Genomic DNA, 16,979 nt, shown 5'->3' with positions numbered 1-16,979 from the left:
GACACCCCCTTGGAGCAGATCTCTGCAGATCTACGAAGATGTACTATCATCTTGTGATGATGCTATATAGACAAATAGATGACTTGTCAAGTCTTAATGATGATACTATTGGTGGTGGCACACCACCTTCAATCCCAGCACTTGGGAGGCAGGGGCAGGCGGATTTCTGAGTTCGAGGTCAGCCTGGTCTACGGAGTGAGCTCCAGGACAGCCAGGGCTACATAGAGAAACCCTGTCTCGAAAAACAAAACAAACAAACAAACAAACAAACAAAACCAAAAAAATCCCAAAAAGAATTCTTAAAATTATATCAATGATTATTAAGCTCTTTTATAACTAGACAGGTGATGGACATCCAGCCAGACAATCACTCTCAATGGACATGCATGTAAACATTCTCTGTTGCAAACCTCCACCTCAACCCATGATTTGACCCTTGGTGAACTTGTAATAAACTCTGCAACATGTGATCATGCATTCTGAAAGATGCATAAGCACTGAGGACAAAGAAATGACAGGCAGATACAATGGAGAGATAGAATAGAATTTTTTGCTTATCCCCACTTAGAGTAGCATATAGAAGTTTTCCCTTTTCCCAGATAGAATAGAAGTTTTCCTTTTCTCCACTCAGGACCTTTCCACTTCTCCCCTAGATAGCTTTCACAGGAAACCTTTCAAACTTAGAAGGCCTATACTCTGCCTGGTACACAAATCTGCTGTGACATTTTCCTAGGGGCCAGGCATCCAGTATGAGCTCTTAAAAGTCATAAAGTTAAGGGAAAGTACATGTTTCTTCAATTAATTTGTATTTGTAAAATTTGAGAATTACCAATATCTAAATAAGGAATAATTTCAAGCAATTAAAAACCATGAACTATATTATTGGCTAAGAGTATACAAATTGAAAGTTTGATTATTTAGCATTTCAAACAGTGGCTACAGCATGTAATTCAATTATTCGTGCTGAAGCAGGGGGAAACTCAAGAAAATGAACATGTGATTCAATTACATATACTTTCTTCCCATTAGATGAGCTGTCTGTAAATAGAGTAAACACATTTTCTTTGGAATGCATGTGTAAATTTATATGAAATACAAAAACATGTATAGAGGAAAATTGTAACAACTTGTCTTTTGGATAATAATTACCAAATTTGTCTAAAAAGTTGGTCATGTAATAGGCCAAATATCAATATTCTTTAATAACCAAATAATTGCTGTTTGGAATAAGGAATATTTCATTAAGTTCTTCTCAAAATACTTTTGTGGTCCTGACCTACAATTTTGTATTCACACAGCAACAGCTTCAGAACAGGGTGTTAAAACTTTCTCTAGAGCTAAAGAAATATGAACCTACATTAATGATCCCTTTTGCCAAAGAACTGCTGTGAAACAGCCAACAATTGATCAGTCTGTATAATGTAACTATTGATAACTAACAGCTTCCTCTACAATCTACAAAGCTATTCTTCAGTTAATTGTTGAGGGGAATTAGGATTTGCATTTCCCTTGAGAACATCAAACAGATGAGGTGTTAGCCAATTAGCATCTCCTAGAAGCCTTTGAAAATAATTTAAAGTAAGTAGACTATCTTTTCTTCTTTGAATTTTTTGTGCCACAGTTTATTTAAGAATATAACTGTTGTCTCAAATATTGAAAAGATAATGCCTTTGAATGTTTTCTACAGCAACAAGCATTCCCCAAAATTTTAAAACTTGTTGTATGGGAGCAAAGGCTTGTATTTAAACTCCTTCAGGGGGATCAGCTAATAAAATACCATACAATGAATAATATACACAGAAAGATTCAAACTCCTAACTTTTTGTATTAAAGCAACAACAAATTTTTTATATAATAAAAGGCTATTAGGCATTCCTTGAGGAAGAACTTTCCAATGATATTGCTGCATGGGCTCTCAAAAATTATAAGCAAATATGCTAAATGCAAACCTCTTACAATTGTCAAGATGTAAAGGAATAATATAAAAACAGTCTTCTAAATCTATGATAATTTTATATGCATTTCCTGGAATGACAGCTGGAGTAGGCTATAATATTCCACAAGTTTCATAAATCTTCTAGGTAAGTCTGTCTTTGCTCTGTCTGGCTAGATAGCTGTGTAGCAGGCCCTATTAGCATTCTTATAAGCCAACTGTAACAAAAGGAACTGTTTATCAGGGCTTTGTTTGATCCCAGATAAAACTCCCACTGATCTTCTTTTCAATCTTAGGGGGTGAAGTGCTAAATTTGCCTCTACCACTTTATCTAATAACATTGGCAGCAGTACTGTACTGTGTCACAGTTATTTTCAACTTATTACTCTTGCAATCAGATCCACCTGTTCAATCCTCTTTTCATCCATAAACATGGGTGAGTTAAAAATTCTCGGCCAATTGCAGCCAGTGGAATACTGGCAGTTTAACTATATTTTTAAGTTTCTTTTGCAATAGTAACCATAACTTTGGAAACAAAACCAATTTTTAACAATGCAAACAATTTACTTTTTCTAAAATTAACACCAAGTACATTACTTTCATCGTACAAAGTTTGGCCGCCAGTTCTTATATATAAATGTTTGATAGTGCAGCTTTTAATATCTCATTAAAAAGCAATTTTAAATCCTATCTTTTATACATCTGGTTTCTGAATGACTCCAACCCCGACTTATCAGTTTTAATCTAGTTTTTTGTTACCAAAAGTTGCAAATTTTTAATCATACCCAATAACTTATAGGCTAATAATGTATAACCAAGACACGTAGAACATTTTAATACTTTTAAAAGCAGTCAGAAACAAAAGTGAAGTAGATGCACATTCACATTATATATATTTTATCCAAACAAATTTTTCTTACTTTTTCTAGCTGTAATTTCAAGTGAAAAGCACCTTGTCATTTGTTGAACCCTTGAACCCAATAAACCAATAAACACTGTCACAGAAATTTTTCTAGGAAAAAACAAACAAACAAACAAAAAAACACAACCCATCAGTTTTTTTTGTTGTTGTTTTTTTTTGTTTGTTTGTTTGTTTTTTTTAACCAGGGAAGCCAAAAAGCTGTTGGCCTCTCAGAGAGCAGTTTATGCAAATAATCACTCCTGCCAGGACACCTCCTGCTGTGTCTTCCAGCAACAGAGCAGGGGAATTTATCTATCAGCTTCTGTTGTGTAAATTGGGATTGCCTTTTAAGCAAGTTTTAAGCTAAATGAAGCCAGAAGTTTTATACATTTTTTTTTGAACATGAAAACATAGAACAATCATTCAAAAGAAACAAAGACAGACAATTGACGCATGCGGACAAATTTTGCATGCCAAGGGTAGACAATAGACAAAGAAAGCATAACTAAGAATCTCTCAGTAGGAGCCAGGACTTCTGATTCTCTCCTGCTCCCAGGAGGGCTCTGAAATAGGCTTTTCCTTTTCTTTTGCTAACATGCCTGAGAGTGGACAACTGGTTTAGCCTTCTCTCTCATTTTCAAGGTCTAACTTTTCATCTTCTCCTTATGAGGTGTGGCATTTTGTCCTTAATAGTTCCCTCTTGGGGAAACCCTAGACAAACATTGCCAATTAATTCAAAGAATCTTTTTTTTTATTGGATATTATATTTACATTTCAGATTTTATCTCCTTACCCCATTCCCCCCACCAACCAGGAACCCCTTATCAAATCCCCCCTCCTCCTGCTTCTATGAGGATGTGCCCCCACCTACCCCCAACTCCTACCTTCCCACCCTTGAATTCCTCCCTGATCAGTGTTCAGCCTTCATGGGACCAAGGATCTCCTCTCCCACCTATGCCCCACAAGGCCATCCTCCCCTACATATACAGCTGGAGTCATGGGTTCCTCCCTATGTGCTCCCAGGCTGGTGGATTAGATTCTGAGGAGCTCTGGTTGGTTGGTATTATTGCTCTCCTCTTGGGGCCACCAACTCTTTCAGCTCCTTCACTCTTCTAACTTCTCCATTGGGAACCCTTGATCAGATCAATGGTTAGCTGTGAGCATCTGCCTTTGGATATGTCCGACTGTGGTAGACCTCTGAGGAGATAGCAATATGAAGCTCCTGTCAACATGCACTTCCTGACATCCATATCAGCATCTATCTTTTGTGACTGCACATGGGATGAATACCAAGGTAGAATGGTCTCCAGACGGCCCCTCCTTGAGTTTCTGTTCCACACTTTGTCTCCATATTTGTTCCCTTGAGTATTTATTGCACAAAGAATCTTTTAAGATCTTTTTATTAACACTTACTCCTCTTGCTCTTTGAGACCCTTTAAGAGCAAATCATGTTTGCTTAATGCTTGTCCTAGAATTGTGTTGCTTTTTCTTAACTTCACCGATCAATCTCTCAGGCTGGTGACTCTGCGGAGATCACAACATGGATATCTTTCTTCTCCCCAGAGAAACCAAGATCCTATGCTTGAGGGGCATCCCCATAGAAGCAAAGTTCAATCTGACCCCGATCCAAAGGGCCATACTTCAGGCTCCAATATGCCCCTGCCTGCAGGGATTCAACAAAACCCTAGGGAAGGGGGCAAAAAAAATGATAGGACAAGAGACACAAAGAAGAAGCACCTGTCTGAATGTCTGATCAAGTGCTTAAACTTTATTGTTCAGGTCGCCTTATAAAGACAAGCAGGAAGGAGTGTCAGGGTCCAGGGCCTTGTTAAGTTCTTGCAAGCATTCCTTAGCCCAAACCACTTTCTCACTAATGAGAGGCCAATAAAACATTTTTTAGGCTCAAGTTGCTAATTTTCTCTCCTAGGAAGGAAGGCCAATAAGGCATTCCATAACTCAGGCTATCTACTTAACTGACATTTGTTCTCAGGAAGAAGAAAGTCTTGGCTCCCAGCACAGATACATACTCACATCAATTATTTCAGCTTGCATGAAACCTTACAAGCTACAGCCAGAAGTGGGAAGGTGGGCACAAAATTCCATCACCTACTGAGGAGCTATTGCCTTTTTTTTTTTTTCCAGTTGGACTGGAATGGGACAGATACTTTCCTTTAGTGATATGATCCCAGGTAGGCTGACTACATATCAGGGCAGTCCTTATTACCAAGAATAACTGAGCAATGGAAAGTGGACTCAGTGGAGAAAGATGGGGGGAAAAGCAATGTCAAAGTTGGGTGAGAAAGGATGGGAAAGAAAGGAGTTGGAGGAAGAAAATGTTAACAATTTGAAAAAGAAATTAAATGGGTATAAATACCACCAACTTATATTCAATTTAATATTAAACACAGAATAATAAAGGTAGAGCTAGATATGATTAATACCAGCAAAAAAACCCCACAAAATGAATGAAATGATTCTTTCTACTCATAGAGCAGTTACTAGTCCAATCATCATCAGAAAGATTTCTTTCAGCAACTGATTGAATCTGATACAAACACCCACAGTCAAACATTAGTCAATCACTTTTTAAGTAAGCCTGTCACTCAGTACACAGGCAGAGTGACATCATATGCTTTGTCATAATTTAAAAGAATAGTCTCTATGTCAGAGAGATGAGTCCCTGTTATTCTATAAAACCACATGAGCCATGTGCTTGTCTGTTCATATTATTGCTGGTGTTCTAGCTCTCTGAGCTTCCACTAGACTGGCTTGGTCTGCAGTCTGTAACATTCTAAGGATTTGTATCAAAAGTCCTAAATCTTCAGTAATGTTTCTAAAGTATAACTACATTATGATGGTGACCAGTGATGGCCCTACCTCTCAGTACCAATTTTTCTATAATAAGCAATTTCTCAGTGCTATTATAATATATATTGTACAATATATAATGAAAGCAGGTTAAAGAACGAAAGACTTGAGTCATATATTGATGAAACACTCCATCATGGAAGAAAGGCCATTATGACACAAGCGTGGCATAACTGGCAGTACTCCATCTACAGTCTGGAAGTATGGCAGAATGATTTTATTTCATGGCTTGCCTTTTCATCCTTCTTGTTTGTTTGTTTGTTCTCTCTTCTTTTGTGTTGTTTTTCAGTCTGGGTAACTTACTAAATGATGGTTTCATTGATATTCTGGGTTAAGATTTCTCTGCCCAGATAAATGTTTCTAAAACTACCCTCAAATATATAGTCAGCTATGTGCTTTCATAATGATTCTAGATTCCATTATTTTGATAACAAAGATTAACAATCATATTTTGCCTATCATGAAATAATAAATTTTTTACCTAACTTTCATTATATCATTACTAATTAATTAATTAATTAATTAATTACTGTTTTACATCCTAGTCACTGCTGCCCCTTGCCAGTCTTCCCCTCACAGAGTCCCTCCCAGCATTTCCTTTCCTTATATCTTCTGAGAGGATGGGTCCTCCAGAGTATTCTCCACACAGGTTCATCAAGTTTCTGCAGGATTAGGCACATCCTCTCCCAATGGGGGGGCGGGTCAGAAAATGAAGCCCTGTTGGAGAATGGATTCCACAAACAGGCAACAGATTTAGGGACAGCCTCTGCTCTAGTTGTTGGAGGACCCTCTTGAAGACCAAGCTACACATCTGCTACATATGTGTGGGAGACCTTGGTCCAGCCCATGTATGTTCTTTGGTTGGTGGTTCAGTCTGTGAGAACCTCCAAGGGTCCAAGTTAGTTGATTCTCTTGGTCTTGTGGAGTTCCTAACCACTTTAGGTCCTTCAACCCTTCTAACTCTTATATAAGACTCTGTGACCTCTGCCCAATGTTAGGCTGTTGGTCTTCTGCATCTGTTTCAGTCAGATGTTGGTGGGATCCTCTCAGAGGACAGTTATACTAGGATCCTATCTTCAAGTATAACAAAGTATCATTAATAGTGTCAGAGACTGGTGCCTGCCCATAGGATGGTACTCAAATTGGGCAAGTTATTGGTTGGCCATTCTATGAGTCTTGCATATCTTATAGACAGGGCAAAGTTTGGATCTAAATTTTGTAAGTGGATTGGTGTCTGTAACCTTCCACTAGAGGTCCTGCCTGGCTACAAGAGGTAGTCTCTTCAAGATATATATTCCCACTGTTATATATTTCAGCTAATGTCGCTCATATTGACTTCTGGAAGCTTTCCCCATTCTGGGTCTCTAGGACTTCCTAGAGATTCCCCCTACCTCAACCCTCACAGCTACAGATTTCTATTCATTCTCTTGGACTTCTGGCCTTTTCTGCTGTCTTTCCCCACATATGATACTGACCCACCTATTCCCCTCTCCATCCCCTCTTCCACCCATTTTGCTTCTTCCCTCTGTCTCCCTTGACTATTTTATTCCCACTTTTAACTGAGATTCAATCATCCTCACTTGGGCCTTCTTTTTGGTTAGCTTCTTTGGGTCTGTGAGGTTTATCATGGGTATCCTGTACCTCAAGACTAAAATCTACTTTTCAAGGAATATATAACAAGCATATCCATTTTGGTCTGGGCTGTCTTACTCAGGTTGATATTTTCTAGTTCCATGCATTCGCCTGAAATTTTCACCAAGTTATTGTTTTTAATAGCTCAGTAGTACTCCATTGTGCACCACATTTTCTGTATCCATTCTTCACTTGAGGGGCATTTGGTTGTTTCCAGTTTTGGGCTATTACAAATAAAGCTGCTATGAACAAAGTGGAACATGTGTCCTTGTGGTATGGTGGAGTATCTTCTGAGTATATGCTTAGAAGAGCTATAGCTATACGTGAACTATATCCAATTTTCTAGGGAATGGCCAGACTGAATTCCAGAGTAGTTATACAGGTTTGCAATCTCACCAGCAATGGAAGAGTGTTCTTTTTCTCCATATACTTGTTAGCACGTGTTGTTTGTTGTTTGAGTTTTTTTTATCTTAACCATTCTGATTGGTGTAAGATGATATTTCAAGGTCATTTTAATGTGCATTTCCATGATAACTATGGGTGTTAACCATTCCTTTTAAGTGCTTCTTGGCCATTTGAAATTCCTCTGTTGAGAGCTCTTTGTTTAGCTCTATACCCATTTTTAAATTGGGATACTTGGGTTGTTGGAATATAACTTCTTGAATTTATAAATCTATTTTGGATGTTAGACCTCTGTCAGTAGTAGGGTCAGTCAGTTCTAGTTTCATGGTGTCCTATTTGTCAAATTTTGTTATTAGATCCTGAGTTATTTTTTAGAAGGAAGTGCTTATTTTGGTTGATCCAAAAATATAAGAATCTTAGATGACAGGAAATATAGATACAAATGGTAGACTTAATAGCAGAGGCAGGAAGCTAAAAGGTCACTTCTAAAAATGCAAGATGAAGTCAAGCACAAGAATCTGAAGTAGCTCCAGATTTTAATTCTTAAAGCTCACTCCCTTTGACATACATTCTCCAGCAAGTCCACACCTCCCAAAAACCTTCTCATACAGTGCCACCAACTGAAAAGAATGTATTCTGATATATGAGTCTTTAGGCAACATTCTCATGCAAAAAAATCACATGAGTGGTATTGAAGATTTTTGAATTAGAGTTCTACCATTTCCCTAACTCTTTATACATGATAATCTTTAGCTGTATTTCTTAGATGTTTTAATCTAAAATTAAAACAAGTATGTTTAAAATTACTATGTATATCTTGTAAAACTCAGTTAAGGAAGATGGAGGTGAGATATCTCTGAGAATAAAAATGTTTCTTGTGAAAGTCTGACAATTTGAGATCAAATCCTAGAAAATTGATGAAGGTAGAAGAAGAAAATTGACAGATGACACTATGACCTCTCTCTATATATACTGTGGCACAAATTTACACACATAAATACACAATAACTATAGATAAATAACTTTCAAAAATCTTAGGTGTTTCAATAACTTGTTGGCAAACTCAAATATGCACACATCACATACAATTACAGAGCACACTTAAATCCATCAGATATGTGACCAAGATTTGATCAAGATTGCATACATTATAGTATTATGTTCACAGTATTTTTTTTGTAATATCTCACAATTTTAGCAATTGGTCACATAAGTAGAAAATGTTTGGAATCACTTTGATTAAATATGTACAGTAAGAGATCAGGCATCAACAAGCTTCTCTTTATTCTTTATTGATTAAGGGCATAGTTTTGAAAGGTTGACTAACATTGTCAGTGTTACAGTGACTAGCAGGAGTTTTTACTTGCTCCTCTTTAGATTTTCACTAGTAATTAGCACTCAGTATCACTCTTAGCATAGAAATCCCCAAGAGGTGTCCGAGATAATTATGTCCAAGAGTTTTGCTTTGTTCAGAATACAGAATAGGTAAAGTTGGACACCCGTGGGACAAGTGCAGAAAGGAAAATAAGTCAGGCTGAGGAAAAAAACTGTCTTTACACAATAGCAATCTCTTCAAAAGCACACATCAGATGGGAAGAAAGTCTGACCCACTTGAACATTGTGGTTTTGGTAAGTCATTGCTGATATTATTCTGTTAGGAAATTCTTAAAATATTTTAGTCATTTCTTTTTACTACCTATTATATGGTGGGCTGAGAATTGCTTGTTTTTTTTTTTAAATCATCTTTAGAGCTTAATTCATGTGTTTTCTACACCTGTCCCATTCCATGAGTCTTCATGTCTATATCATAAGATTACCATTTTTTATCAGATAATCCACAAAGCAGTATTCAACTACAATTTTACAAATATTCTCTTCAACTTAACCAAATAAAATGAAGAAATAGTAAAAATGATAGCAATTCAAATGGGAAAAACATAATACATGGGTACTGTATAACTCAGATTTTAAATATCTGAATACTAGTTTCTCTGGAAAAGGAGAAATATTTCTCAGGGATGAGCCATTTAATTTATTGACAAATGTAGAGTGGTCAAACCTGAATTTATATACAATAACAAAATTTAAGTCAATAGGCTTTGTATGTGTGTCATGGGTCTCTGTTTGTATAAAACGACATACATGTACATATACATATATATTTAGTAATAATAAGCAAAGAAAAAGAAACTGTCAACTTGAGGTGTGGTACTGGAAGAGTTTAAGGAGTGTAGGTGAGAGGGATTTGATGAAGGAAAGGGAAGAGGCAAGTGATGTAATTCTTCAATTAAAAGCATATTTAATAAATAAAATCATCCTAGCCCTCCCAAAACAAACAGACAGACAGATAAAAACACAACAACCAATCTGCTGGCAAAGTAAATCACTAGAAGCTACTAAAATATTACTCTATATGTCATCAGTATCTATCACTTGTTTTCTACTAACTTGTGTAAATATGAGTACATCGATAAATATTTACATAAATACTAATACTCAGATTATTGCATTGTTTAGCACTTTAATAAAGGACACTCAATATAGAAAAATATTACACAAAGAAAATTCTAGACTCCTAAAAGATAGTTCAGTTTTATTTTCTTCATTAATATTTGTTAATATAAAACCAACATTGGAATTGCCACTAAAGGCAAAAATTACAGTGATGCTTTATTAGATTATTGTTTTTTCATTAGGTCTTATACAGTACTGATAGCTCTTGGGCAAGAAAAGGGTGAAGTTTTTGGTACCTTACTGACAATTTATATTTAAAATAAAAATGTTTATAAGTATACATGTACATACTTAACAATAATTATTGAAAAAAGAAGCCATGAATTTTAAAGAGAGTAGGAGGCTTGATGCCCCAGAAAAAGGGGATGCTAGATTAGTGAGGCATGAGTAAATTAGTGAATATAGGAATACCTTCATAGAGGAAAAGAGGAGAGGGAGGGGGGATGGAATGGGGGATTTGTGGAGGGATATCTGGGAAGGGGAATATCATTTGAACTGTATACAAATAAAATGAAAAAGAATAAAATAAACAAAAAAAGAAAAAGAGTATGGAAGAGGTTTATTTAATGATTTGTAGGGATGAAAGGGAGGGGGAAATTATATAAAAATATTATAATTTCAAAACATAAAAGAAATAATTAAAACAACAAAATTTTAATATTGGAAATTTTTAGGTTTACTAGAAACTATCCTGTGGAAAAATTAAAACTATCAAGGAACAAAAATTGCTTGTTGTATAATCAGGGTATCCTTATATATTTGGTAAATCTTCTAAGGTACATGCATTTACTTACCTGTTACCATGTTTCTAAAGCAGATGGTTGTGTTTCCTGATGTCTTCAGAACTTTCTACTTTTTCCTCCTCCTCCTCCTCCTCCTCCTCCTCCTCCTCCTCCTCCTCCTCCTCCTCCTCCTCTTCCTCCTCCTCCTCCTCCTCTTCCTCCTCCTCCTCTTTCTCCTCCTCCTCCTCCTCTTTCTCCTCCCCTTCTTCCTCCTCCTCCTTCTCCTCCTTCTTCCTTTTTCATTTAGTGTACTTTCCAAGTCCTTAGAAAAACTATGTTAATTAATTGTAAAGGCATCTCCTTGCTTACCTGATGATTCCTCTAACCTAGACATATCAAGGGATAAAAGATGATAAGACCTACAAGTTGAAAATTGTCAGGAGAACTACTAAATGGAGGAGAAAATAGAGAATGATTATCCACCATCCAACTTGAGTTCTGTCCATTCAGTTAGTAGAAGCACCCTGCCTGTGCTTTGAGGTGAATCATTGCTGCTTACTGGATGTATAACTTCACACTCAATCAAAGGCTAAGAGTCAAAGAATAGCTATGCTTACAGGTTTATATAAGTCATTCTATTCTTTCAGTCAGCATAGATGATCAGAATATAATATAATGAGAAAATTTATTAATGATAGACACATTGGTGATAGATGATTGAGGATAGATGATATTTAAGGGTCTAGATATTCTCAGTATCTTACTGTTGCAAGATAATTTGTTTTTGCTGCAACTTGAGATCCATATACTCTAATGCTAAGTTTGAACTAAGTGTGATTTTTAGAGCTCAGGTTTGAATATGGGTTGCCTTGCTCTTGGCAAATCTATTCCACTAGGTATTTGCAGCAGTAATTATTAATCAGTTTATTTGAATAAATAAATTCAATGATGTATACTTATAAATAAATAACTGTGAACCCGTATAATGGTTCAATCTGGTACCTGTGTATCTTGTATGGTGTTCTATAATGCTTCTTCACTGAGGTTTTCACAACATGCACATTAGAAATTTAAGCTAAAATTTCAGCATATTTATGTCATGGATATTATTTTACAAACACTCAATGAAATCATTAAACATGCTTTAAAACTGTATCATCCTTTCTGATCATTTGTACTGAACTTTCTGAGTTTCAACCTCATTGTTTTTATAGAATATCACAATTTCTACTAACTAATTCAGATCATTTACTTAAGAAACCACACAAATTTTTTTTGAGTTCACAATACAGTATTTCTCTTCTTATTGCTTTCTTATAAGATGAGTTTCCTGAAAGAGGGTATATATAACAGTCACACCTAATGGTTCTTTTCTTGGAGAGTTACTCTTGACTCATGAACTTTACTCTGGCATCAATGTCACACATATTTGGATTTCCCTTTATATTTATGCATTTTCAGACAAATTTCAGTGTAAATGTCTGATTCTACAAAGGAAGTAACCCACCTCATACTTTCAATTGACAATCTTTATTTCTTTCCAGGTTATGTCTGAAGATATACTGAATAAAATGGATGGAAACAATCAGACAGTTGTGTCAGAATTTATACTCCAGGGACTTGTCAACTCAAAGAATATTCAGGTCTTATTCTTTGTGATATTGTTGATGCTTTATCTGCTCATCATGTCAGGAAATACTGTCATCCTGATCTTAGTAAGCACTGACCGCCATCTTCTTTCCCCCATGTACTTCTTGTTGGCCAACCTGTCCTTTACTGATATGTGGCTCTCTTCAAACACCACTCCTAAGATGATCATAGACTTTCTCAGGGAAAACAAGACCATTTCTTTTGCAGGATGCATGTTTCAGGTCTTTTTTACCCATTGCATTGCTTCAGGAGAGATGGTACTTTTGGTGGTAATGGCTTATGATCGCTATGTGGCCATCTGCAAACCACTTCAGTACATCACAATCATGAACCTGAAGAGATGCACTGTGTTGGTGTTGACTTCCTGGACAATTGGATTTATACATGGTATAAGTCACTTGGTAGAGGTTGTGCAGCTACCTTTTTGTGGTCCTAAGGAAATAGACAATTTCTTTTGTGACACACCACTCTTAATCAAACTAGCCTGCATAGATTCACATGATTTAAATACTTCAATGAATGTTGAATGTGGGGTTGTGGCTGTAACCTGCTTCATACTCTTGATTATTTCCTACACAAATATCCTTATCACTGTTTTCCAGAATTCAAAAGCTGGAGCTTCTAAGGCTATGTCCACCTGCAGTGCACACATCACAGTGGTAATGATCTTCTTTTTGCCCTGCATCTTCATCTATGTGTGGCCCCTCAGGATCCTCTGGTTAGACAAATTTTTTGCTGTGTTTTATTCTGTTTGTACACCTCTCCTAAACCCAGCCATTTATACTCTCAGAAATAAAGAGATGAAAAATGCTATGAAAAGGTTCAACGGCAAATATCTTGGTCTCAAAGTAAATTCCTAATAGCCAGAATTGTATACTAGTTTTTTTTCACATAATAAAACTTGTATTGAAAATCTTTAAAACTGGAAAATATTGTTTCCATTTCAAATTTTCCCAAGTTTCAATAGAGATATAATTTAATATTTTAAAGAGAAAATGATATTTACTGATTAACCATCAGATAATCATAAATCCTTCACACTAAAATATAAATATGAGTTATTTCCTGTTGGGGGCCGACTTTTAGCAGAAAGCAGCTATCAGCTTTGCAGCCATCTTGAGCCATATACCCTGACATGAGACTTGAATTACAATAGCCTACAACAGCTGAGAACACTCCGATAATCTTGGTTTAGATACCTTGAGATTAAAGGTGTGTGAGATTAAAGGTGTGTGAGATTAAAGGTGTGTGACTTAAGAGTATGATTTAGAAGTATAGAGATCGGAGTTAGAGACAAGACCTAAGGGCATGACTAAAGTTGTAACTTAGAGGCGTGGCTTAGAATCAGACTATAGAAGACAGAACCAGAGAGAGATTCATACACATCAGACATTAGGTAGAATCTGCCCTCACCCTCGCTCTTGCTGAAACCCGACCTGCAGACCGACCAGAGCAGCAGCTTGGGCCGGGATACAGTGGCCGCCCAAACATGGGTCGGTCCGGGCCTCAACATTTTGCCTGGGCTGCAACATTTATTTTGGCCCCCAACGTGGGACCCCAACATTATTTTGGTTCGCAATGTGGGGTAGCAAGAACGAGAGACCCAGTGAAGGACCTTACTGGAAGAAGGATCTGTTGATTGTCACAGGAATCTGCCTCATCAAGAAAGGTAAGGAAATGGGACAAGAAATTAGTCAACCTGAATCCAACTCTCTGTTTTGGTTTGCTTCGAGAAAGGTAATGAAAATGGGACAAGAAATTAGTCAGCCTGAATTCAACTCTCTGTTTTGGTTTTGTTATTTGCTGCTCACATGTGTTAATTTTCTGCTTTTGTTCTTGAATGCTGTCTTTTTTGTTCAAAATAAAAGGAAGCTAGAATCCAAATCAAAATAAAAGGAAGTTAGAATCCAAAATACAAAATCCAAAATACAACCAAAGGTTGATGACAATTTGTCAGAGCCAGATTGTGCTGACCAAGAGAAAGAGGAAGTCAAATTTTATGACACTGAAATGCCCCCTCCCTATGCACCTCCACCTCCAAGTGCTCCCCCAATAAAGATGGTGGTTATAGATCCCATAAGGGAGTTACAGGAAAAAATATCTGTTCTTAAACAACAAAGAGAGTTAGAAAAAGAGTATCAGGACTTAATTAATCAGCTACAAAAATTAAAGACAGCAAACTGTGAAAATCCCCTGGCTCCTTACATTCCTCAACCAGGAATCCAAAGGCAGTCCATATCACCTAGCTTAAGATTAGCCACAGATCAGCCAGAGGAGGGAAAGGCTGAGGCTTTCCCTGTATCCGAGACTAGAGACAATCAAGGAGTTGCTTGGAGACATCACACAGGTTTTAATTTTCAAATTATTAAGGAATTAAAAAATGCAGTATCTCAATACAGTGCCACTGCTCCTTTTACTCTTGCAATTTTAGACTCTGCTGAAGAGGAGTGGCTAACTCCTAGTGATTGGAATACGTTAGTGAGAGCAGTTCTTTGTGGTGGAGACTATTTAATTTGGAAATCAGAGTATCATAAGAATAGTAAAGAGACAGCTAGGAGAAACATTCAGGCAGGCAATGGTTGGTCCTTTGATGCCTTAGTAGGAGAAGGGCAATTTGCTTCTAGTGATAACCAGATGCAATATGACCCAGGTTTATTTGCTCAAATTCAAAATGCAGCCATGAAGGCTTGGCGTAAACTTCCGGTAAAGGGAGACCCTGGTGCATCTTTAACAACAGTCAGGCAAGGGCCTGATGAGCGATTTTCTGACTTTGTTCATCGATTAATGACAACAGCAGGAAGGATTTTTGGTAATGCAGAGGCAGGTGTAGATTATGTGAAACAACTTGCATATGAAAATGCTCATCCTGCCTGCCAAGTGGCCATTAGACCTTATAGGAAAAAGACAGACCTTACGGGGTATATCAGACTCTGTTCTGACATAGGTTCCTCTTACCAACAGGGCTTAGCTATGGTGGCTGCTATGCAAGGAAAATCAGTAAGAGATTTTTTGGCAAGTAAAGACAGAAAGGCATGTTTTAAATGTGGTAAGCCTGGACACTTTGCAAGAGATTGCAGGGTAGAAAATGAGTTAAGCCAGAGACAGCCCAGAAAACAGCCTGGGCTCTGCCCACGTTGCAAACGTGGAAGGCATTGGGCTAGTGATTGTAGGTCTAAACAAGACGCACAAGGTAACACCCTTTCCCATAATCAGGGAAATGGGAACAGGGGCCAGCTCCAGGCCCGGAATTGACGCAAGCCAAAACAGGCTTATGGAGCAGTCAGTGTCCTACCAGCAAACACCAATCCCTTTCTGAACTTAGTCGAGCAACACCAGGAAGCGCAGGACTAGACCTCAGTTCTGCCACCCACACATTATTAACCCCAGAAATGGGACCTGAGGCCTTACCCACCAAAGTGGCTTTATCAGATTTGCAATCTAACTTGGATCAGGCCATAAAGGCTCATGAGTTACATCACCTTAATTCTAAAACTTTAAAAGGTATGTTTAAAATACCAGAGAACAAGCTAGACAAATTGTTAAACAATGTCAATCATGTGTTAAACTTTTACCAGTTCCTCATTTGGGTGTAAATCCAAAGGGACTGATACCAAATAGTATCTGGCAAATGGATGTTACTCATTATAATGAATTTGGCAAGCAAAAATATATACATGTATGTGTAGATACATACAGTGGTTTCATTTATGCAACATTACAAACTGGAGAAGCAAGCAAGCATGTGATCGCTCATATGCTTGCTACAATCGTTGTATTGGGTGTGCCTAAACAGATAAAAACTGACAATGGCCCAGGTTATACAAGCTCCAGTTTTCACCAATTTTGTGAAAAATTGGGAATACTACATAAAACAGGTATTCCATATAATCCACAGGGCCAAGGTATGGTAGAAAGGGCACATCAAACCATTAAATGTCAATTTGAAAAAAAATTAAAAAGGGGGAATGGTACCCTACCAAGGGATCCCCCAGAAATATCCTTCATCATGCACTCTTCATTTTAAATTTTTTAAATTTGGATTCTGAAGGAAAATTTGCTGCAGATAGATTCTGGCATCATGATACCAAAAAGAATTTTGCAACAGTCCTCTGGAAAGACCCATTAACTGGAACCTGGAATTGGCCAGATCCAGTGCTTATCTGGGGAAGAGGTTCTGTTTGCATATATTCCCAAACTGCAGATGCTGCACTTTGGCTGCCAGAGAGACTGATTAAACAAATAGACAACAATAACAAATCCAGGGAGGAGAAACCCCCTGAGAAGCATATTTTTTCTTCACAGGAAGTAAGGGATTGCAAAACCTCTGTCACCAAGACTAATGAGGTGCATCTCCTAA

General features: G+C 37.2%; 1 protein-coding gene across 1 annotated transcript; it reads left to right on the top strand.

Moving 5' to 3' along the window:
- Window positions 1–9,304: 9,304 nt before the first annotated feature.
- Window positions 9,305–13,544, top strand: LOC117704141 (olfactory receptor 4K3-like). Its single transcript, XM_034496152.2, has 2 exons — window positions 9,305–9,365; window positions 12,517–13,544. Exon 2 carries the CDS (start codon window positions 12,520–12,522, stop codon window positions 13,480–13,482), a length of 963 nt encoding a protein of 320 aa, XP_034352043.2. The 5' UTR covers window positions 9,305–9,365; window positions 12,517–12,519; the 3' UTR covers window positions 13,483–13,544.
- Window positions 13,545–16,979: the final 3,435 nt, after the last annotated feature.

Source organism: Arvicanthis niloticus, chromosome 2 (assembly GCF_011762505.2).
Source record: "Arvicanthis niloticus isolate mArvNil1 chromosome 2, mArvNil1.pat.X, whole genome shotgun sequence".
Classification (NCBI taxonomy): Eukaryota; Metazoa; Chordata; class Mammalia; order Rodentia; family Muridae; genus Arvicanthis; species Arvicanthis niloticus.
This window is presented reverse-complemented; position numbering and strand designations above follow the sequence as displayed.

Excerpts from the sequence above, each read along its gene's own strand:
- LOC117704141 (XM_034496152.2), top strand. The coding sequence starts at position 12,520 with ATGTCTGAAGATATACTGAATAAAATGGATGGAAACAATCAGACAGTT.